Genomic DNA, 22592 nt, shown 5'->3' with positions numbered 1-22592 from the left:
CTACTTTACTTTCAGAAAATACAAAGGCAAGAATTGAAATCAGGTTTTCAGAAGAGAATATAAAATGAGGGTCTAATGCACTTACATGGGTGTAATACGTTACAAAAATATATATGTCTTTGCCCCCAAAATGGCATAGACACTCAAAGATCACAATTTTTCTTTTTGTTATGAGGACTGAACTTAATGCTTTTCAATGTAAGACTCGACTCTGGCTTGTTTTACATCCCTGGACCAGTCATCCTCTATAATATAACGCAAAAACTCAAAGCCTTTTTTTTCCCCCACTGAGACAGGGTCTCACTGTATTGCCCAGGCTGGAGTGCAGTGGCACAATCTTGGTCTACTGCAACCTTCTCCTCCCAGGCTCCTGCCTCAGCCTCCTGAGTAGCTGGGACTACAGGCGTGCACCACCATGCCTGGCTAATTTTTTGTATTTTTAGTAGAGACGAGGTTTCACCATGTTGCCCAGGCTGGTTCTCCAACTTCTGAGCTCAGGCAATCCGCCCACGTCGGCCTCCCGAAGTGCTAGGATTACAAGCGTGAGCCACCACGCCCAGCTCAAAGCCTTTCTTTTAATCATACAGTTAGAGTCCTTGTTTTTTTTTGTTTTTTTTTTTTAAGACAGAGTCTCACTCTGTCGCCCAGGCTGGAGTGCAGTGGCATGATCTTGGCCCACTGCAACCTTCTGGGTTCAAGCGATTCTCGTACCTCAGCTTCCTGAGTAGCTGGAATTACAGGCACCCACCACCATGCCTGGCTAGTTTTTGGTTTTTTAGTAGAGACAGTGTTCCACCATGTTGGCCAGGCTGGTCTTGAACTCCTAGCCTTAAGTGATCCGCCCATCTCAGCCTCCCAAAGTGCTGGGATTGCAGGCGTGAGCCACCGCTCCCAGTGAGAGATGTTATTTTGGCTTCTTAGGAAAGGAACTAAATTAGAAAAGGTATATTACAGGATGATTCTATTCATGCTGTCACTATAATTTTGATAATTTTTATTGTTAATAACATAAACCTGTGTTTATAAAATGTATTCTCTGTTCTTGAATATTAGACTAAATCTTTTGGTGGAAAAGCAGTTTGTTGCGGCCATATCAAATGTCTAAAATACTGTCACCTTTTGAATTATTTCCAAAGCAGCATTATTGTTACGTTTATTGTTTCAGATCAGTCTGACATTGATATAATAGTATGGATTCTTCATAAAATGAGGCTGGGCATGGTGGCTCATGTCTGTAGTACCGATACTTTGGGAGGCCAACGCAGAAGGATTGATTGAAGCTAGAAGTTCAAGACCCACCTGGGCAACATAGAGAGACCCCCGTCTCTACAAAAAAATTAAAAATTAGCCAGGCATGGTAGCACACACCTGTAGTTCTAGCTACTCAAGAGGCTGAGGTGGGGAGGATTACTTGAGCCTGCAGCAAGCTGTGACTGTTAGGAGGCTGAGGGAGGTGGATCACCTGAGGTCCAGAATTCGAAACCAGCCTGGCCAACATGGTGAAACCCCATCTCTACTAAAAATACAAAATTAGCCGGGCGTGGTGGTGCATGCCTGTAATCCAAGCTCCTTGGGAGGCTGAGGCAGGAGAATCACATGAACCTGGGAGGCGGAGGTTGCAGTGAGCCAAGATCGCACCATTGCACTCCAGCTTGGGCAACAAAAGCAAAACTCCGTCTAAAAAAAAAAAAGAAAAAGAATAAAACAATCTGTTATTGAGCTAGAAAGAAACAGAAGGTATTGTGTTTTGTTTTTTAGTTTGGGCTAGAATAGTGGTTTTCAAAGTGTAATTCCTGGACCAGCAGCATAAGTATCATTTGGGAACTTACTAGAAATGCAGTTCTTAGGCCCCCACCCCAGACCTGCTGAATAAGAATTTATAGGCCTGGACCCAGCCATGTGAGTTTCAACAAGCCTTCTAGATGATTCTGATGTACACTAAAGTTTGAGAAACACTCGGCAAAAATTAAGTGGGTTCTGTAATTAAGACAGGTTCTGTAAAGGCTTTCAGTAGAGCTCTTAAGACTCTTTGCGCCTTTCAGCTGGAACTGCCATCTTCCAGTAATTTGTGAAAATGACGAAGACAGGGAAAGAGGAGAAGTACCTGATAGATGTTTTCTAGGCCTTTTAGAAAATGGAGTTTTTCCTTTGGCCATGTATATGCGCATCTATAAGAAAGATGATATTGTCAGCTGGACGCAGTGGCACATGCCTGTAATCCCAGCACTTTGGGAGGCTGAGGCGTTTGGATCACCTGAGGTCAGCAGTTCAAGACCAGCCTGGGCAACATGGGGAAACCCTGTCTCTACTAAAAATACAAAAATTAGCCAGGCGTGGTGGTGCGTGCCTGTAATTCCAGCTACTTGGGAGGCTGAGGCAGGAGAATCGCTGGAACTTGGGAGGTGGAGGCTGCGGTGAGCCGAGATTGCACCACTGCACTCCAGCGTAGGTGACAGAGCAAGACTGCATCTCAAAAAAAAAGGAGGATAGAGTTGTCGACATTAAGGGAATGGGAATGGGTACTGTTCAAAAAGGAATGGCCCATAAATGTTGCCATGGCAAAACTGGAAGAGTCTACAGTGTTCCCCAGCATGCTGTTAGCATTGTTGTGAACAAGTAAGTTAAGGGCAAGATTCTTGCCAAGAGAATTAATGTGCGCATTGAGCACATTAAGCACTCTAAGAGCCGAGATAGCTTCCTGAAACGTGTAGTAAAATGATCAGAAAAAGAACCCAAAGAGAAAGGTACCTGAGTTCAACTGAAGTGCCAGCCTGCCCCACCCAGAGAAGCACACTTTGTGAGAACAAATGGGAAGGAGCCTGAGCTGCTGGAACCTATTCTCTATGGATTCATAGCATAATAGGTGTTAAAATACCCCTGGACTGTTTGTGAAAAAAAAAAAAAAAAAAAAAGACTTTGCAGCTTGGTGCGATGCCTCACTTAGCACTCTGGGAGGTCAGGGCGGAAGGATAGCTTGAGGTAAGGAGTTCAAGATCATCCTGGACAACATGGTGAGACTACATCTCTATATTTTTCTTTTTTGTTTTAATTAAACAATAAAAATAGGCCAGGTGCAGTGGTTCACGCCTGTAATCCCAGCACTTTGGGAGGCCGAGGCGGGTGGATCACCTGAGGTCAGGAGTTCAAGATGAGTCTAGCCAACATGGTGAAACCCCATCTCTACTAAAAATACAAAAATTAGCCAGGCGTAGTGGTGCATTCTGTAATCACAGCTACTTGGGTGGCTGAGGCAGGAGAATCACTTCAACCTGGGAGGCGGAGGTTGCAGTGAGCCAAGATCATGCCATTGCCCTCCAGCCTGGGTGACAAAACGAGACACCGTCTCCAAAAAATAAAATTTTTGAGAAGACTCTTTGCCATTTAGATACTCAGGGTGCCATCTATTTTGAGTTCTAGATTCCAGTCTTAGATGACCAACTTCTTTCATCTTTTACTACCACTTCTACCATCTCTCTTCCCCCTCCTCAAAAACACATAGCTTCAATATTCATAAGATCATCATCATCATCCTTTTCTTCAACAGCATTTTCTTGTATCCTAGAGATTACCTTAAAATAAGGAATTGGCTACAAAGTAATACCTTGGAAAGAGAAATAGAATGGATCACCTCTATAAGGTGCTTATGTAACTCTGGAACTACGTTTATATTTCCATTAACCACAAAGTCCACATGAGTCATACTTATTTTTCTGTCTCAGGCTACTAAAGTAGAACATGTTCTCTAGAGGAGAACATCAAGGAGTTCTTTTATTTGTACCTTTAGCTGAATAAACATTGGTAGACCTCAAGTTGTGTTAATAACTACATTACATTTTTTTCATTTTTCAGTTTTTATGCACAAAAATAATGTGTGGTTGTTATCCATATTGTAATTGTTCAAATCAGCTAGTTGCTGTCAGTGGCCAAGCCTTATATTTTTCCCTAAATTATTAGTTGTCTGTCTCCTGTTGTGTCAGGGAGTCCCCAAAACCACACCCAAATTTGATGATTCGCCAGGAAGACTCAGGACTCAGCATATGGTTGCACTTACAGATTTATCACAGTGAAAGCATACAAAGCAAGATCAGCAAAGGGAAAAGGCACCTGGAGCAAAGTCCAGGAAAAACCAGGTGCATGCCTCCAAAAGTCCTCTCCCAAGGAAATCACACCGGATATGACAATGGGTTGTGACAAAATCTGTGAAATGTCTACCAAAGAAACTCAGTGCCTAGGTTTTTACTAGGAGCTTGTCATGTAGGCAGCCTCTGCCTGACACATGCCAAAATCACAGACTCCCAGAAGCAAAGCAGGTGTTGACCATAAACCATATTGTTTGCACAGTTTAGGTGCAGTAAGCCACTCTTAACACTTCCAGAGAATTGTGTGAACCTTGCCAAGGACCATCTTTGTAAGCAGACCATCAGTCAAGTCTGCTATGTCTCTTCTGCACACCTGTCCTAAATAAATCAGTGTTTGTTCATTTCTTTTTATCTGCTGGTCTTGATGTATGTATGTGTCATGATGTCTTTCGTAGAATGTAAACTCTGTGAGGACAGATAGCATCTATTCTGTAAACTCTTTGTCAAACATCAAGATGAGTGCCACTGAACAGTGTGGGTCTCAATAAATCCTTTGCTTTTGCTTGTGCTGTGTGCCCATATTGCCTACTGCATCACTCCCTATTTAAATGCTGCCCATTCTTCAGTGCCGTGCTCAACTCCCAACTCTGCCAAGAAGCCCCAACTGATTCGACAGCTGACTTTGAGCTCTCCTTTTTCTTAATTCTCGTGCCCCTCAAAGTCTGCTGTTTACTTTAGTACTACACTTTATACTGCGTTCAGTTTCCCTCTAATTTCTCCTTAGACTTTCTATTACATTTGCCATTTCCTGTCACAATCAGATTCCTTAAAGGAATCTGATTTTTTCTTTTTTACACAGCCATAGTTTTGGACAAAAAAATTTTTGATTGATCAATGATGTAAATAACAGAGAAAAATTAAATCATTAGACCTACCATTCTCATATTTTTAGATATTTGGAGGTGAGCCAAACAAACAAGCTTCCTTTTTAGAAAAAGAGTAGTGGGCTGGTTGTGGTGGCTCACGCCTGTAATCCAAACATTTTGGGAGGCCGAGGCAGGCGGATCACCTGAGGTCAGGAGTTCAAGACCAGCCTCAATATGGAGAAACTCCGTCTCTACTAAAAATACAAAATTAGCTGGGCGTGGTGGTGCATGCCTGTAATCCCAGCTACTTGGGAGGCTGAGGCAGGAGAATTGCTTGAACCTGGGAGGCGGAGGCTGTGGTGAGTCAAGATCGCGCCATTGCACTCCAGCCTGGGCAACAAGAGCGAAACTCTGTCTCAAAAAAAAAGAGTAGTTAATCACATAGATTTGATCAGATGAGATGTAATTGCAGAAAGAGCACCTCTCGGTTGTACAGAAACCTCCTGTGGTTTGAACAAGGGTATGTCGGAAACCAAATCAGTTACAGTGGTGCCTTAATTGTTAGCTAAGCCTCAGTTATCTAAGCTATGTTATACAGAGTTAAAGAAGTCATGTTAAACCAGTTATTTTTTATTGTACTATACACTATATTTTGCTAAACTTTTTTTTTCCCCAACCTGCAATTCTGGGAAGCCACCGTCATTATAGACATAGAAATCATTGTGATTAACTGTACCCTGCTTTTAGCAAACCAAACTGAAAATGTTCTGTAAGTCAAATTTTTGATTGCCCATAGTGCTCTTGGTACCATTTCCCATGGACAGGTAAAGACATTTCTCTTGTCATTGTTGTCATTCTTATTTTATCATTACCAAGATGCTGGAGGCTTGTGATTTAAAGTTGACCCCGTTCAGCAGAGGATTTAGAACAAAGGATTATAAATTAGAAGCGCTAACATGTTTTTCTCTGTTAATGTATCTGTGGTCTACTCATTTATCTCTTCTAATTTCTCCTACTGAGTCTTGGCTAACAGCTTATACCATGTAATACTAAATTTTAACTCCAGAGTCCATACAAACGGCTATTGCTGCCATTTTACGTGAATAATTCCTCTTTTGTCACCAATCTTTGCAGGTATAAAGAAGCGACTAAACGGAGACCCCGAAGTTTACTGGAGAAACTGCGTTGGGTGACCGTAGGCTACCATTATAACTGGGACAGTAAGGTATTCAGGTTTTCTTAATTCTTTTGTTTTCTGTTTATAGGCTTCTTTAGCCCACATAGTTGTATTTCTTCCTAACCACGCTTAAGATATCAAGATTATACATTTGTGGGAGGATCCCTTTCTTTTATTTCCTTAAAAAATCTCAACTGGGCCAGGTGCCGTGGCTCACATCTGTAATCCCAGCACTTTGGGAGGCTGAGGTGGGTGGATCACTTAAGGTCAGGAGTTTGCTGCCAGCCTGGGCAACGTGGCACAACCCTGTCTTTACAAAAAATACAAAAGTTTGCCGGGCCTGGTGGCACATGCCTGCAGTCCCAGCTACTCAAGAGGCTGAGGTGGGAGGATTACTTGGACCCAGGAGGTGGAGGTTGCAGTGAGCCAAGATCGCACCACTGCACTCCAGCCTGGGTGACAGAGCAAGACTCTGTCTCAGAAAAGAAAAAAAAAATCTCTCAGGTATCTCAAGAGGAATGAATTTTATTATATCAGAAGTCACCAGTGCTTTCTCACAGTAGGTTCCAGGAATATAGAACTCTTTTCAAGAGCAGTTCTCACCATCTTTATTTCCATTATTAGTGAGAGTTTGTTGAGCATATATTTTTCTTTTTTTTAATTTTTATTGTGCAACAAAAGCCACATTCAAGAGCACTTATTTTTCTATGTAATATCTGCCTGGAGTAAAAAGAAGCTCCATGTATTTCAATTGTTCATTCGTCAACTCACAAAAGAACTTTCAACATATGGATACCGATCACACGCGGTGGCTCACGCCTGTAATCCAAGCACTTTGGGTGGCTGAGGTGGGAAGATCGCTTGAGCTCAGGAGTTCCAGAGCAGCCTGGGGCAACATAGCGAAACCCCATCTCTACAAAAAATAGAAAAATTAGCCAGATGTGGTGGTGCATGCCTGTGGTTCCAGCTACTCAGGAGGCTGGGGAGGGAGGATCGCTTGAGCCTGGGAGGCAGAAGTTGCAGTGAGCCAAGATCGCACCACTGCAGTCCAACTGGGTGACAGAACAAGATCTTGTCTCAAAAAAAAAAAGATATTTGCCTGCTCTATAATGACTAGGAAGGAGGGAGGTGGGAAAGAATTTCCTACAGTTGACAGTTTCGTGTTTTCTTGAGCTACGATTTCTTCTTTCCTATCCTCTATGCTTTAGAAAATGCCTTGTAACTAGCAGTGCAGTGCCTCTTGTCTCAATTAGACATTTGCCACCAAGGGAATATACTGATTATAAGAATAAAATGAAAAAAAAAATATTGGTATAGACCATTTTCTTTGCCTAATAACCAGTTACTTTGTCTGGTTTTTTTTTTTTTTTTTTTTTTGTAATGGTCTTACACTGTCACCTAGGCTGGAGTGCAGTGGCACAATCACTATAGCCTCGACCTCCCCAGACTCAGGTGATCCTCACACCTCAGCCTCGCAGTAACTAGTTACTTTCTAAAAGCTCCACAGTTTCAGCCAACCCAACTTACTAACAGATACATTAACTGCTCCAAATAATGACAGATTTGTTTTAAAAATATTTGTGATATAATTCTGACTTTCAGCAATACAGACTCAGTAGGAAACTAGGTATTTTTTGAGGGAAAATGCCATGTGATTTTCTTTGGATTAGACAGCCCGAGTTTGAATCCTTCCTCCGGTAATGATAGTGCCTACCTCATAAGGCAGTTGTGAAAATTAAGTGATCAGTGCCTGTAAAGTGATCTCAATGGTGTCTGGCTATTCTAAGCAGTTAAATGCATTATCACAATAAATGTTAGCTTTTTTTTTTGGTGATAATATTTTTACTGTTGATATTGTTATTCCCCAAGACCTCAAAGTTAACCTCATTGACTAAGAAAAATAGGGAGTAAAAATGACCAAAAACTGAATGAGTAGTCAGAGAAAAGTGAAAGAGAACTTTAAAAGAAAAAGTAGTGAGTAATGCAGAGACAGTTTGGACAGGGTTGAAAGCCCAAAAGGGTGATTATTTCATTATAGCAGAGGCTATCTACAGCTAGAATGACAGCCTTGACTGTTTGATTATCTGAGGGACTAAAGCTTAAAATGATAGAGGAAAACTTAAAGTTCTTTAATCACACTTTGAGTTTTGAGAAATTAAATAGGAACTCTTCTAATTTACAGTTCAGTAAAAGGAGAAAAAATAAAAAACAGAAAAGTTCCAACTGAAGAGACCAGGCCATTCATCAAGACTCTTCCTTACCCCTGAAGTTAAAGGTCGCTTCTGGCCAAAGTAAATACTTGCTGTCCAGACCTATGACTCTGCTGCTTCAGCTAGAATACATTCAGACACTAGTAGAGATATGAGACAAAAGTAGATTTCTGATCAGATTTGAGGTTAATTTAGCAAAGAAAGAAGTGAGAGCAGAGGAGCATCAAGACAAAAGAAGAGTCTGTCAGGTACATGTAGCCCAAATAGCCCTCAGATTCATCCATATAGGAACCTGTAAGTGAAAGTCTTAATCATAACTGCAGCCATGTCACTCATGCAGAAAGATGTTATAGAGAGTATTATGGCCAGGCCAGGCATGGTGGCTCACACCTGTACTCCCAGCACTTTGGGAGGCCGAGGCAGGCAGTTCACTTGAGGTCAGAAGTTCAAGACCACCCTGGCCAACATGGTGAAACCCTGTTCCTACTAAAAATACAAAAATTAGCCAGGCATGGTGGCAGGCACCTGTAATCCTAGCTGCTCAGGAGGCTGAGGCAAGAGAATCACTTGAATCTGGGAGACAGAGGTTGCAGTGAGCAGAGATCGTACCACTGCACTCCAGCCTGGGTGACAGAATGAGACTCAGTCTCAAAAAAAAAAAAGAGTATTATGGCCTTTGATATATTTTTTTTTAACTGGAAAAAGATATTTGTGATCCTTAGGTGTAAAAAACAGAGACAGCCCAGGGAAGTAAGTTCAGGAAATTACTTCCAATTTAAAGGCCTATCTTGGCCATGCTATAAATGAGAGTTAGTTCCGATGTTTTGAGCATGTCATCCCATCAGATTGACCAGTCAGATTGCCACTAAGCCATGTTGCAAGCTGAGAGGTCCAAAACCAAACTGGCTATAGTATTTGAGTTGCCTTTTTATAAATTAACTTTTTAGTTTAGGATAGTTTTAGATTTGCAGAAAAGTTGAGAAGATATTACAGAGAGAGCTCGTGCTCTCCCCCTATTATTAACATTTTACTTTAGTATGGTAACTTTGTCTCAAATAGTTAACCAATAGTAATACATTACTGTAATAGCATTTGTACTTCATTTAGATTTCCTTAGTTTTTAACTAATATCTTTGTTCTTATATCTAATTTTCTAATATCCCGGATCTTATCCAGGATACTACATTATATTTAGTCCTTGTGTTTCCTTGGGCACCTGTTGGCAATGACGGTTTTGAGTTGCATTTTTACCCTAATAGAACTGTCTCATTTACAGATAGAGTATACTAACTAGAGGGTGGTGGAGTAATTGCTTCATGTATAGACTCAATGCAGTATATAGCACAGTGCCTGTTATATAACAGGTACTTGGGTGTTTGAATGATTCATTATTAGATCATTAGATACCCCAAGAATGGATGGATAGACCGGGCACAGTGGCTCATGTCTGTAATCACAACGCTTTGGGAGACTGAGGCAGGAGGCTCATTTGAGACCAGTCTAGGCAACATAGTGAGACCCCATCTCTGCCAAAAAAAAAAAATTAGCCCGGCATGGTGGCACGCACCTGTGGTCCTACCTACTTGGGAGACTAAGGTAGGAGGATCACTGAGCCCAGGGGGTCTAGGCTACAGTGAGCCATGATCACACCACTGGACTTTAGCCTGGGCAACAGATTGAGGCCCTGTCTTTAAAAAAAAAAATAAAGAAAAGAATGGATAGATAATGCTGTGTTAATATCTTTGTAAGTAAGATTATTTTAAAGTGGTAATTAATCTTATAGTTTCCTGTATTCCTGAGATCATTGTTTATTTTTCTTATTCTCTCTACATTTACCAAAGAAATACTCAGCAGATCATTACACACCTTTCCCTTCTGACCTGGGTTTCCTCTCAGAGCAAGTAGCCGCTGCCTGTGGATTTGAGGATTTCCGAGCCGAAGCAGGGATCCTGAATTACTACCGCCTGGACTCCACACTGGGAATCCACGTAGACAGATCTGAGCTAGATCACTCCAAACCCTTGCTGTCATTCAGGTGAGTTAGTTCCAGGGATTTGGGATTACTTTTTGTCATTTAATTCTTTTTTCTAAGGCATTTTACTCTAAAATAAATACAGGTATTTAACTTTAAAAAAGTGGTTGGACTCTATAATCTTCCACTTCTGGGAATTTTAACAAATTATAGTTAGTATCTCTGTTTAAGACACATGGAGCCTACCTTTTATTTTATTTTTATTTTTTATTATTGTTTTTTTTTGAAACAGAGTCTTGCTCTGTCACCCAGGCTGGAGTACAGTGGCTTGATCTCAGCTCACTTCAAACTCCGCCTCCCAGTTTCAAGTGATTCTCCTGCCTTAGCCTCCTGAGTAGCTGGAACTACAGGTGCACACCGCCACACCCAGCTAATTTTTTTTTTTTTTTTTTAGTAGAGATGGGGTTTCATCGTGTTGCCCAGGCTGGTCGTGAACTCCTGAGCTCAGGCAATCCGCCCACTTCGGCCTCCCAAAGTGCTGAGATTACAGGCGTGAGCCACTGCACCTGGCCGTAACCTACCTTTTATAATGAAAGGTATTGTCAGTGCTCTGTGGAATAGACAAGTGGAAAGCCATAAAAGCAAAGCGAGTGACCTTTGGTATAGAAGAGCAAACTATAGAGCAAAGCACAAAAGCCTGAGTAGTTTACTCTCCTTGTCTCCCTAAAAGTAAGTTTAAATTTGTGCCAAGTTTTGCACCTGTATCTCGGGAAAGTGCCTTTTATTAATTGCCTTATCTTTAAAATGAGGAATGGTAAACATAGTAAAGAACTCAAATGATTTTATTGAAAGACTCAAAGACACATCAATAGGCTGGGCATGATGGCTTACACCTATAATCCCAGTACTTTGGGAGGCCGAGGCCAGTGGATCACTTGAGTTCAGGAGTTTGAGACCAGCCTGGCCAACACGGTAAAACCCCATCTCTACTAAGATACAAAAATTAGTCGGGTGTGGTGGCACACGCCTGTAATCCCAGCTACTCTGGAGGCTGAGGCACAAGAATCACTTGAACCCAGGAGGCTGAGGTTGCAGTGAGCCGAGATCGCGCCGCTGCACTCCAGCCACTCCAGCCTGGGTGACGAAATAAGACTCTGTCTTTAAAAAAAAAAAACCATCAATAAAACTTAAATGGATAACATTAAAGCTAAGTTCTCCATTTGCTTATTTAACTGCATCCAATTTTATTTTGCAGCAGTTCTGTGGGCTGTCATAACTATAGGTAGAAGGTCATGAGTTGGTCACTCATAGACACAAGCCAGAAGAGAAGGATCTTAGCACAGTTTAAAAAGGAGGATTTGGGAGCAATAAATATCAACCTGAAATTACAAAATAACACAGTTGGCAGTAACTTTCCCAGTCATAGTTAATAAACAAAATTTATACTTTTTTATTGTTGTGTGTTTTTACTTATTTTTTGTAGCTTTGGACAGTCCGCCATCTTTCTCCTGGGTGGTCTTCAAAGGGATGAGGCCCCCACGGCCATGTTTATGCACAGTGGTGACATCATGATAATGTCGGGTTTCAGCCGCCTCTTGAACCACGCAGTCCCTCGTGTCCTTCCAAATCCAGAAGGGGAAGGCCTGCCTCACTGCCTAGAGGCACCTCTCCCTGCTGTCCTCCCGAGAGATTCAATGGTAGAGCCTTGTTCTATGGAGGACTGGCAGGTGTGTGCCAGCTACTTGAAGACCGCTCGTGTTAACATGACTGTCCGACAGGTCCTGGCCACAGACCAGAATTTCCCTGTAGAACCCATCGAGGATGAAAAAAGAGACATCAGTACAGAAGGTTTCTGCCATCTGGATGACCAGAATAGCGAAGTAAAACGGGCCAGGATAAACCCTGACAGCTGAGACTTGGAGATCCCATCCTTTTTACTCAGGCACCTGCTTACCGTAAATGCTCATGTTATTGTGTATTGCCGTGGACTTCAGCACCCAGACAAGCCAAAAACAGAGACAGGGAAGAACTCATTGTTGATCACACTGTTGCCTTGGAACCCACGCAGAAGTAAACTCAGCCACTTTGCTCAGAGAAGTGTTTGACATGGTCTGGTCCTAGTTACATGTTGGCTGTAATGTATGTTGAGAAGTCAGTCCAAGGAGGTATGTTCTTCCACAACAGCCTTCTCAGCCTCTGCTATTTCCTTTGAGGAAGGTAGAAGTGAGTTTCCATGTTTGCAGAGTATTTAAATACCTCAGATTTTATTAATGAGAAATACAGTACCCCTCCCTCCACTCCATCTGGTAATTTATGGTAAAATTGTGGTTCTGTGAACCAGCTATTAGTCTCATCTTCTTAACTCCCTGAGGCATCATCAAATTCTTTGATCTTCTCTTCCACCTCTCTGGCTCTCATGGAAGAATCCTTTACACATGAAAACAATGGAACTGGAAAATCTTGTCTCTTAGAAAAGAAATTAATCACAACTATCTCTCTTGCCTAAAAGATAAATATAGGTAAACCCAAGGAAAGGGGAATTTAGTTTCTCTACATGTCATTTCGGTCTCCAAACTCCCTGTTGGCTTTTTAATGCAATTTTAATTGTTGGAATAAAAAAGTCCCAAGGGTGTTTTGTTACTGTTTTCTCCATGAATAAACTCACTTGATTTTAAATTAAAGATCTATATCTGTCTTTGGGGTTTAGTCTATCTGGGATTAAGGTTTTTTTTCTGTTTTTCTTTGCCGTATTGTTCATGCTATTGAAGCCCTCTAGCTGTTTCTGCCCTACACCATTCTGCTGTGCCCTAAGTATTCTTTGTGGCTGTCTCACAGAAGAGAGAACATTTCTTAATATTCCAGTCACTGCTGTTATTGTCTGAGGGTAGGCAGCTTGGAAAATGTAGGCAACACCAAGTTTTAATCTTTATACCCCCAACAATTTGACTGACTATATCATGGTCCAGGTTACTTTACATTTCTCTGGACCTCGGTTTCCTCATCATAAAATGAAGATACTGTAGACTACCATCTTCCTAAAGGGATATTGGTATTTGAAAGAGAATTAAGTGCTCCTTTCTAGAAACATGATGTGCCAAAATTGTTTTATTATAAGGGCTCTTTGAAACATCCTAACTTCCTTGTGTGGAGGACTGGCTGGAAGCCCATTTGGTACCTACTGTTTGCAGTGCATGTTATTAAGTTTACGTGTCTCCTCTGTCCTGCTCTGCCCCTTTTTTAAATTACTGGCATTGAATATTGAGTTCATATGGTAATAGCAGGGTTTTTTAAATGAATAAAAATTATGGATTTATCTCTTATGTGTAAGCTAGGTTCTTTGTTTTTTGTTTTTTGTTTTTTTTGAGTCAGAGTTTCACACTTGTTGCCCAGGCTGGAGTGCAATGGCACAAGCTCAGCTCACTGCAACCTCCACCTCCCGGGTTCAAGCGATTCTCCTGCCTCAGCCTCCTGAGTAGCTGGCATTACAGGCATGCGCCACCACGCCTGGCTAATTTTGTATTTTTAGTAGAGATGGGGTTTCTCCATGTTGGTCAGGCTGGTCTTGAACTCCTGATCTCAGGTGATCGGCCCGCTTTGGCCTCCCAAAGTGCTGGGATTACAGGCGTGAGCCACTGCACCCAGCCTAGGTCCTAAAATTAATACATAGGAAATCTTTATATAATTAAATAATACCACTGGATAAGATTACCACTGTTAACCTTAAATTTTCTACAATGTATGTTAAATGTGACCTACAGAAACCAACATACTGTCATTTAGTAAATCCAACAGAGACAGTCTAGCATTAAGACAGATTATTCTTTCTTCACTTGTGTGTCAGATAAAGGCATTGGTTTGTGTATGGGAACCATGTTGTACAAAAAACACATAACTAAATTGTAGACTCACTCCATGAAGTGAGATGTTTATGCTATGAGAAGCAGGTAGAAACAGGCCAGCCAAGAGAATAGCACATTCCTGTCTCCTGGGATGGTGAACAGATCATTCGTACAATTAAATATTCACGCTCTCTCTCTCCCCGACCCCATCTCCTCCCTCTAGCCCTCCCCACTTTCTCTGGCGCTCTCTCTACTTTTATTTATATATTTTTATGAAGCACATATAATTGAAGATGTATATAATGTAACTCAGTCGGGCGTGGTGGCGGGCGCCTGTAGTCCCAGCTACTCAGGAGGCTGAGGCAGGAGAATGGCGTGAACCCGGAGGCAGAGCTTGCAGTGAGCCGAGATCGCGCCACTGCACTCCAGCCTGGGCGACAGAGCGAGACTCCGTCTCAAAAAAAAAAAAAAAAAAAAAATAGGCCAGGCACAGTGGCTCATGTTTGTAATCCCAGCACTTTGGCAGGCTAAAACGGGAGGATCACTTGAGCCCAGAAGTTCAAGGTTACAGTGAGTTATGATTGTGCTACTGCACTCCAGCCTGGGCAACAGCAAAAACCTGCCTCTAAAAACAGGGCTGGGCGCTGTGGCTCATGCCTGTAATCCCAGCACTTTAGGAGGCCAAGGCAGGTGGATCACCTGAGGTCAGGAGTTCGAGTCCGGCCTGACCAACATGGTGAAACCCAGTCTCTACTAAAAATACAAAATTGGCCGGGCGTGGGGTTGCTCACACCTGTAATCCCAGCACTTTGGGAGGCTGAAGTGGGTGGATCACTTGAGGTCAGGAGTTTGAGACCAGCCTGGCCAACATGGTAAAACCCCATCTCTACTAAAAATACAAAAATTAGCCAGGCATGGTGGCAGGCGCCTGCAATCCCAGTTACTCAGGAGGCTGGTGCAGGAGAATCGCTTGAACCTGGGAGGCAGAGGTTGCAGTGAACTGAGATCGTGCCATTGCACTCCAGCCTGGGTGACAACAGCAAGACTTCATCTCAAAAAAAAAAAAAAATACATAATAATTAGCTGGGCGTGGTGGCGGGCGCCTGTAGTCCCTGCTACTTGGGAGGCTGAGGCAGGGGAATCATTTGAACCTGAGAGGCGGAGGTTGCAGTGAGCCAAGTCGTGCCATTGCATTCCAGCCTGGGCAACAAGAGCAAAACTCCATCTCAAAAAAAAAAACAAACAAACAAAAAGTAAAGTCACAGACGTTAGGCCCTGAGAAATTGGTTTTCTAATACTCTGTTAGTAGGGATGTAAATTGCTATAGCCCCTAAGGCATAATTTGGCATCATGTAATGTGTGACTTTTTATCCTACTTTGACCAGGGTAGTCCTGGATCTCCTTTTCCACCCAGAAGTGGTCTTTCATTCAATGATAATTTATGTGGTCATCCTAATAATGTTTTCAAATGTATACCCTTTGTCCCAGTACATTTCACTTCTAGGAATCGAGTCTGTGGAAAGTAATCAGAGCTGTCCAGAAAGATTTTTGTGTGAGAATATTCATAGTAGAGAAAATATGAAATATACTCAAAATCCAGCAACAGGGAGTTAAATTCATGTACTTTTCAGCACGTGGCTACTGAGCACTGTTCTTTGGCTGCACAAGTACTTTCCTTTGTGGAGCTTGTATACTGGATGTGCCATAACCCTATGTAGCCTTTAAAGGCCATGTTTTACAAGAATAGTTAGAGATAAGGGGAAATGTTTATACTATATTTAGGTGAGAAATCCAATTATGAAACTGTCCATAGTAACCTAATTTTGTATAGAATGTTGACATTTTTATTTTATGTTTTTTTGTTCAGACCTCTCAGAGATGAAATGTTTACATATTGTTTTAAACTGGAATGATGTGAATACCAAAACATGAATGATGGTGGAATTACAGTTGATGCTTATTTGTGCTTTTCTGTATTTCTGATTTTTAATTTTTTTTTCTCTTTCTGCGCACCCCCCTCTCCCCCTGCCCCATCTACTGGGCACCAGAGTTATTTGATTTTTTTTGTTTGTTTTGTTTTTTTGAGACAGGGTCTGGCTCTGTTGCCCAGGCTGGAGTGCAGTGGTGCAATCATAGCTCACTGCAGCCTCAATCTCCTGGGCTCAAACAACCTTCCCACCTCAGCCTCCCAAGTAGCTAGGACTACAGGCACCACCATGCCTGGCTAACTTTTCTAATAGTTTTGTAATGACAGGATTTCACCATGTTTCCCAGGCTGGTCTTGAACTCCTGAGCTCAAGTGATCCACCTGCCTGAGCCTCCCAAAGCTCTGGGATTACAGGCATGAGCCACCGTGCCTGGCTTGTCTGATATTTTTGACATTAAAAATCTTTTTAAAACATTTTTTTAAGACCGGGCACAGTGGCTCATGCCTGTAATCCTAGCACTTTGGGAGGCCGAGGTGGGCAGATTGCCTGAGCTCAGGAGTTCAAGACCAGCCTGGCCAACATGGTGAAACCCCACCCCTACTAGAATACAAAATAATTAGCCAGTCATCATGGCACGTGCCTGTAGTCCCAGCTACTCGGGAGGCTGAGGCAGGAGAATCACTTGAACCTGGGAGGTGGAGGTTGCAGTGAGCAGAGATCACGCCCCTGCAGTCCACTCCAGCTTGGGTGACAGAGCGAGGCTACGTCTCAAAAAAAAAACTTTTTTTTTTTTGAGGCAGAGTTTTGCTCTTGTCGCCCAGGCTGGAGTGCAATAGCACAATCTCTGCACGCTGCATCCTCTGCCTCCCGGGTTCAAGCAATTCTTCTGCCTCAGTCTCCCTAGTAGCTGGGACTACAGGTGCCCGCCACCACACCTGGCTAATTTTTGTATTTTTAGTAGAGACAGGGTTTCACCATGTTGGGCAGGCTGGTCTTGAACTCCTGACCTTGTGATCCACCCACCTCGGCCTCTCAAAGTGCTGGGATTACAGGCGTGAGCCACTGCGCCCAGCCAAAAAAAAAAAAAAACTTTTTTTTTTTTGAGACGGAGTGTCGCTCTTGTCCAGGCTGGAGTGCAGTGGCACAATCTCGGCTCACTGCAACCTCCACTTCCCGGGTTCAAGTGATTCTCCTGCCTCAGCCTCCTGAGTAGCTGGGACTACAGGCACGTGCCATGATGCCTGGCTAATTATTTTGTTTTCTAGTAGAGATGGGGTTTCACCACGTTGGCCAGGCTGGAAGAGGAATTTTCTCTGCACTTCCTCTTATTTTAAAATATGTCTGGGTAAGGTGGATCCACTCACTACTCTCTGCTTATTATTTTGGTAGAGCCTCTTGCCTGTTGCTCTTTTTTTGCACCCCATGTCTGGTTTTTCCTGGAAGGGTGCCGAGGCCTCAGACATAGATGTCCTGCTGAACAGGACAGACTCAGCGAGACTTGGCTTTCCAGTGTTCTCATTTTTTCAGTTCTTTGGTCACTAAGATAAGCTGGTCTTACCCCATTTCTCTTTTCCCTTAATCTAAAATATTGGTTTATTAGAGTAAAAAAAAAAAAAAAAGACCCTACCCTAGGTGGATCCAATAAGGCAAATTAGAATGGTAATGAGGCAGAAGGGAGCCCTTGGGGTGACTTGATCTCAACGTGATTGACAGGAGGACCTAGAAAGAAAGACACCTCACCTGTTTTCTGTTTCCAAGGTCACAGTAGAAGCAATGCAAATCTAATGCCTTAGGCTGAATGGTAAATTTCTACTGATTTTGATCAGCTACCTATACAAATTCGAGCCCTCCTGGAGATAGGTTTGTTGGCTCTAATTTTATTGGTAAGACAGACTTCTGGCCAGGCACAGTGGCTCATGCCTGTAATCTCAGCACCTTGGAAGTTCGAAGCAGGTGGATCACGAGGTCAGGAGTTCAAGACCAGTGTGGCCAAGATGGTGAAACCCCGTCTACACTGAAAATACAAAAATTAGCCAGGCATGGTGGCACACGCCTGTAATCCCAGCTACTCGGGAGGCTGAGGCAGGAGAATCGCTTGAACCCGGGAGGCAGAGATTGCAGTGAGCCGAGATCGGGCCACTGCACTCCAGCCTGGGCAACAAGAGCGAAACTCTGTCTTAAAAAAAAAAAAAAGACAAACTTCTTATTAAGATAAGATGGTACAGTAGATGGAAAGTAACATTGAGTGGTTACCAGAAAAGCTAATTCTAGTAAAAATTCCAACACTTAGCTGTGTGACCTTGACTAAATCTTCAGCTGAGCCTCAGTGAACCTTTTTGGGCCCCAGTTATCTCATCTATAAGGAGCTCGCCAAGTAATTCTTGTGTTGCCTACCACTTCTGCAATACTATATTTCTAAAATGAGAAGTTAATCTCACAGAGGTTGGATAAACAGCAAACAAAAGTTACCCCATGGGCAGCAAGATTTTTGGTAAGGAAATGAAGTGTTAACCAAGTAACACTAAAGGAGAACAAAGCAAAACTGAAACTTCTCTGAAGAAAGCAATACAAATAGCCAATAAACATCTAAAAAGCTGCTAACCTCGCTAGCAGATAGAAATGCAAATTAAAGCAATAGATGTGTATTTGTACCCATTTATTTGGCAAAATTAATTACATTATCTCTTGACTGTCTTTCACTCACATTATTCTACTTTTTTTTTTTTTGACTCCCGTTCTGTCACCCAGACTGGAGTGCAGTGGCACTATCTCTGCTCACTGCATCCTCCGCCTTTTGGGTTCAAGCGATTCTCCTGCCTCCGCCTCAAATAGCTGGGATTACAGGCGTGTGCCACCACACCCAGCTAATTTTTGTATTTTTAGTACAGATGGAGTTTCACCATGATGGCCAGGCTGGTCTTGAACTCCTGACCTCAAGTGATCCACCCACCTTGGCCTCCCAAAGTGCTGGGATTACAGGTGTGAGCCATTGTGCCCGGCCCACTCAATCCTACTTCTAATACCACAGGAAATGTTGGCTCTACCTTTCACGTATCCAGAGTCTAACCACTTGTGTTTACCTCACTGTTACTGTCCTGGCCCAAGCCACTATCATCTCTCAACTGGGTTATTACAATAGTGTCCTAATAGCTCCACCTTCCGTGCTTTGCCCCCTTCTCTTCCCCCATATTTTATCCTCAAGATAGCAGCCAGAGTGAGGCTATTAACACCTGAGACAGGTCATGTCACTCTTGTGCTCAAAACTCTTATGTTGCTCCTCACTCTGAGTACAAGCCAAAGTCCTGTCAATTGCCTACAAACCCCAACCCATCTGGTCCCCCATTTCCTCTTGGTCCTCTCACCCACTCTGTCTCAGCCACACTGGTCTCCTTGTTTTACTTCTGAAGATGCAAAGCACATCCCTGCCTTGAGACTTTCACACTGAACTGTTTCCTTTGCCTGGAATGCTCTTCTCCCAGAGATCTGCACCCTCACTGCCTTCCAGTCTTTGCTCAAATATCACTTTGGTGAGATCTTCCTTGACTACCCTCATTGAAAGTTTCAATTCTGCTGCCATTCCTAGTTTTCTTTACACAGTATAGTAAATACTCTGTTTTTTTCATAGCATTTCTGATATAACATTCTACATAATTTACTAAATAAGGAAATAACCCTTTTAAGGAAATAATGATAAATAATTATTGTCCCCTCCACTAGGCTGTAAGTGCCGCATGGCAGAGACGTGCCCTGGTGTCTAGTACAGTTCCTGGCACATAGTAGTTACTCAGTATATGTTGAATGAATGGATATTCACTGTAGGTGTGGACGTGTGGAAATGGGCACTCATATACTACCGTGGGAATGTAAATTGGTAAAGCTCTTTGGAGGCTAATTATCAGTGTTCACATAAATTTTGACCTAGCAATTCTACTTCCTTAGTATCTTCCCTATAGAAATAGATGGACACAATATGTGTAAAAAGATATTTATCACAGTGTTGTTCATAACAGTGAAAAACTGGAAACAACCCAAATGTTAATCAGTACTAAAAAGATTAAATTATGGTTCATATGCACTATGGAATATTATGAATATGTATTACTTCACAAGAATGTACTGACATCAACAGGGCTCCAGGATATTTTGGTTAGTAAAAACAAGTCGCAAAATAATAAATACAGTGTAAAAACATGTAAAACTATTATATATGTAAATATATATATATATATATAAACTAATATGTAAAAACTAAACAAGTCTTTCTTTTTTTTTGAGATGGAGTTTCACCCATATCACCCAGGTTGGAGTGCAATGGCGCAGTCTCGGCTCACTGCAACCTCTGTCTCCCAGGTTCAAGCGATTCTCCTGCCTCAGCCTCCCAAGTAGCTGGGATTACAGGCGCCGGCCACCATACCCAGCTAATTTTTGTATTTTTAGTAGAGACAGGGTTTCACCATGTTGGCCAGATTGGTCTCCATCTCCTGACCTCAAGTGATCCACCTGCTTCGGCCTCCCAAAGTGCTGGGATTACGGGCGTGAGCCACCGTGCCTGGCCTAAACAAGTCTTATCTATATATGCACATATGTTTGTAAATGCATGGGGGGAAAGGATATGTCCAAGGATAAGGGTGGGGAGGAGAGAGATTAGAAGATTGTAGAAGGTACTTTCTACTATGTGATTTGGGGCCTTAGATTTTTTTTTAATTTTTTAAAATTTACATTTATTTATTTATTTATGAGACAGGGTCTCACTCTTTTGCACAGGCTGGAATGCAGTGGTATGATCTCGGCTCACTGCAACCTCTGCCTCCTGGATTCAACTGATTCTCTTGCCTCAGCCTCCTGAGTAGCTGGGATTACAGGCACACACCACCATGCCCAACTAATTTTTGTGTTTTTAGTAGAGACGGGGTTTCACTTCATCGCCCAGGCTGGTCTCGAACTCCTGGGCTCAAGCGATCCTCCTGTCTCAGCTTCCCAAAGTGCTATGATTAAAAGCATGAGCCACCATGCCCAGCCTGGTGTTTATTTTTTTATGAGAATTATTCACATGTTACTTATATATTTTTATTATTTATTTATTTATTTATTTATTTATTTGAGAAGGAGTTTTGCTCTTGTCTCCCGGGCTGCAGTGCAACGGCGCGATCTCCACTCACTGCACTCTCCGCCTCCTGGGTTCAAGGGATTCTCCAGCCTCAGCCTCCCGAGTGGCTGGGATTACAGGCGCCCACCACCACACCCAGCTAATTTTTTTGTATTTTTAGTAGAGACAGGGTTTCACCATTTTGGCCAGGCTGCTCTCGAACTCCCGACCTCAAGTGATCCGCCCGCCTCAGCCTCCCAAAGTGCTGGGATTACAGGTATGAGCCACGGCGCCCGGCCACTTATATATTTTTAAATTATTTAAGTTATATATAGCAAACTTTAAAGAATCATATGCAGTAATAAAAATTTGAGGAAATGTATCTTTCTCCAAATTCTCTGAAAGTTTTTGTGTTGTTATAAATAAGATCTGGTAGTGTGTTAAATCATGGGAAAAGCAGCTGATTTTGGCGGCCGTCATAAACACTAGTTCTGGTCTCTGAGTTGGATTCACCATGGGCTGGCCAGAGAATGTTCGATTGTACCTATTCAGGCAAGAGAAGCAGCCCCTTGTTTTTCTATATCCTAAATTCATGTACATTGCTGTGCTCAGGAACCCCAATAAAAATAGGAGGCTTTGGTTGCTAAGGCAATAGACAGTCAACCTTAAGGTTGAGCCACTTGTGAGGGCTATAGTCCTCTGAAAAAGATTACTGTATTCTCCTAGGGACATAGTTAGCAGATAGCATTGATATCCACAGGGCCCCATGGTGTATTATTTCTGTTTTCTCTGTGGCAATGGCACAAGGGAGGAGTGGTGGAATCTGCTGTTTTTGGCACACTGAGAGGTATTTGTGCACATGTACACTGTGTATTCCCTTTTCTTGTTAGGTATTAATTGTCCTATCCCCCAAAGTGAGCGTAGGCCTACAAGTGTGGCCACCAGTGGCTGTCTGCTTCCGTCCGCTCTCATCCACAATAATCAAGCACTTCCTGAGAGCCACTGGATACTGGACCTACAGGCTTTATATCTTCATTTTTAACAGGTGCTCAGCAGAAGGGCACCAAGCTCAACAACAGGAAAAGCGTGAACAAACCGTGTTTCTGGCTATGGAAGATTTTTCTCTGTCTTTGAAGACAGTGATGCTATGTCTGTGTTACTAACCAACTCTTTTTGCCTTTGGAAGGTCACGTAGTGTAAGAATTGCCTAAGGGAGTGAAATAAACATCAGTATTGCTGCTGTCAGTTAGGTGTCAAGCCCTTGTTATTCATCCAGCAACTACTGAGCATCTATGAAGTGAGTCACTGTGTTAGGTGAATGTAACAGGCATTGTTTCTGCCCTCGGGTCCTTCCATGAGTGGGAAAAACACCTACGTAAGTAGGGTTGCCATAAAAGTATGCTCCCATGGGCCAAGTACAAGGTGTAGTGGGAGG

At 42.6% G+C, this 22592-nt stretch overlaps 1 protein-coding gene across 1 annotated transcript in view; it reads left to right on the top strand.

The window, feature by feature from the left end:
- ALKBH1 (alkB homolog 1, histone H2A dioxygenase) overlaps nucleotides 1-12985 on the top strand; it is a 34882-nt gene extending 21897 nt beyond the window's left edge. Inside the window, exons 4-6 of the mRNA XM_510096.8 lie at nucleotides 6080-6170; nucleotides 10174-10367; nucleotides 11788-12985. Of these exons, the coding sequence (XP_510096.2) occupies nucleotides 6080-6170; nucleotides 10174-10367; nucleotides 11788-12217 (715 nt within the window). The 3' untranslated portion in view covers nucleotides 12218-12985. The remainder of the gene's footprint in view (nucleotides 1-6079; nucleotides 6171-10173; nucleotides 10368-11787) is intronic.
- The last annotated feature ends 9607 nt before the right edge of the window (nucleotides 12986-22592 follow it).

Source organism: Pan troglodytes, chromosome 15 (assembly GCF_028858775.2).
Source record: "Pan troglodytes isolate AG18354 chromosome 15, NHGRI_mPanTro3-v2.0_pri, whole genome shotgun sequence".
NCBI classification, from domain to species: Eukaryota; Metazoa; Chordata; class Mammalia; order Primates; family Hominidae; genus Pan; species Pan troglodytes.
This window is presented reverse-complemented; position numbering and strand designations above follow the sequence as displayed.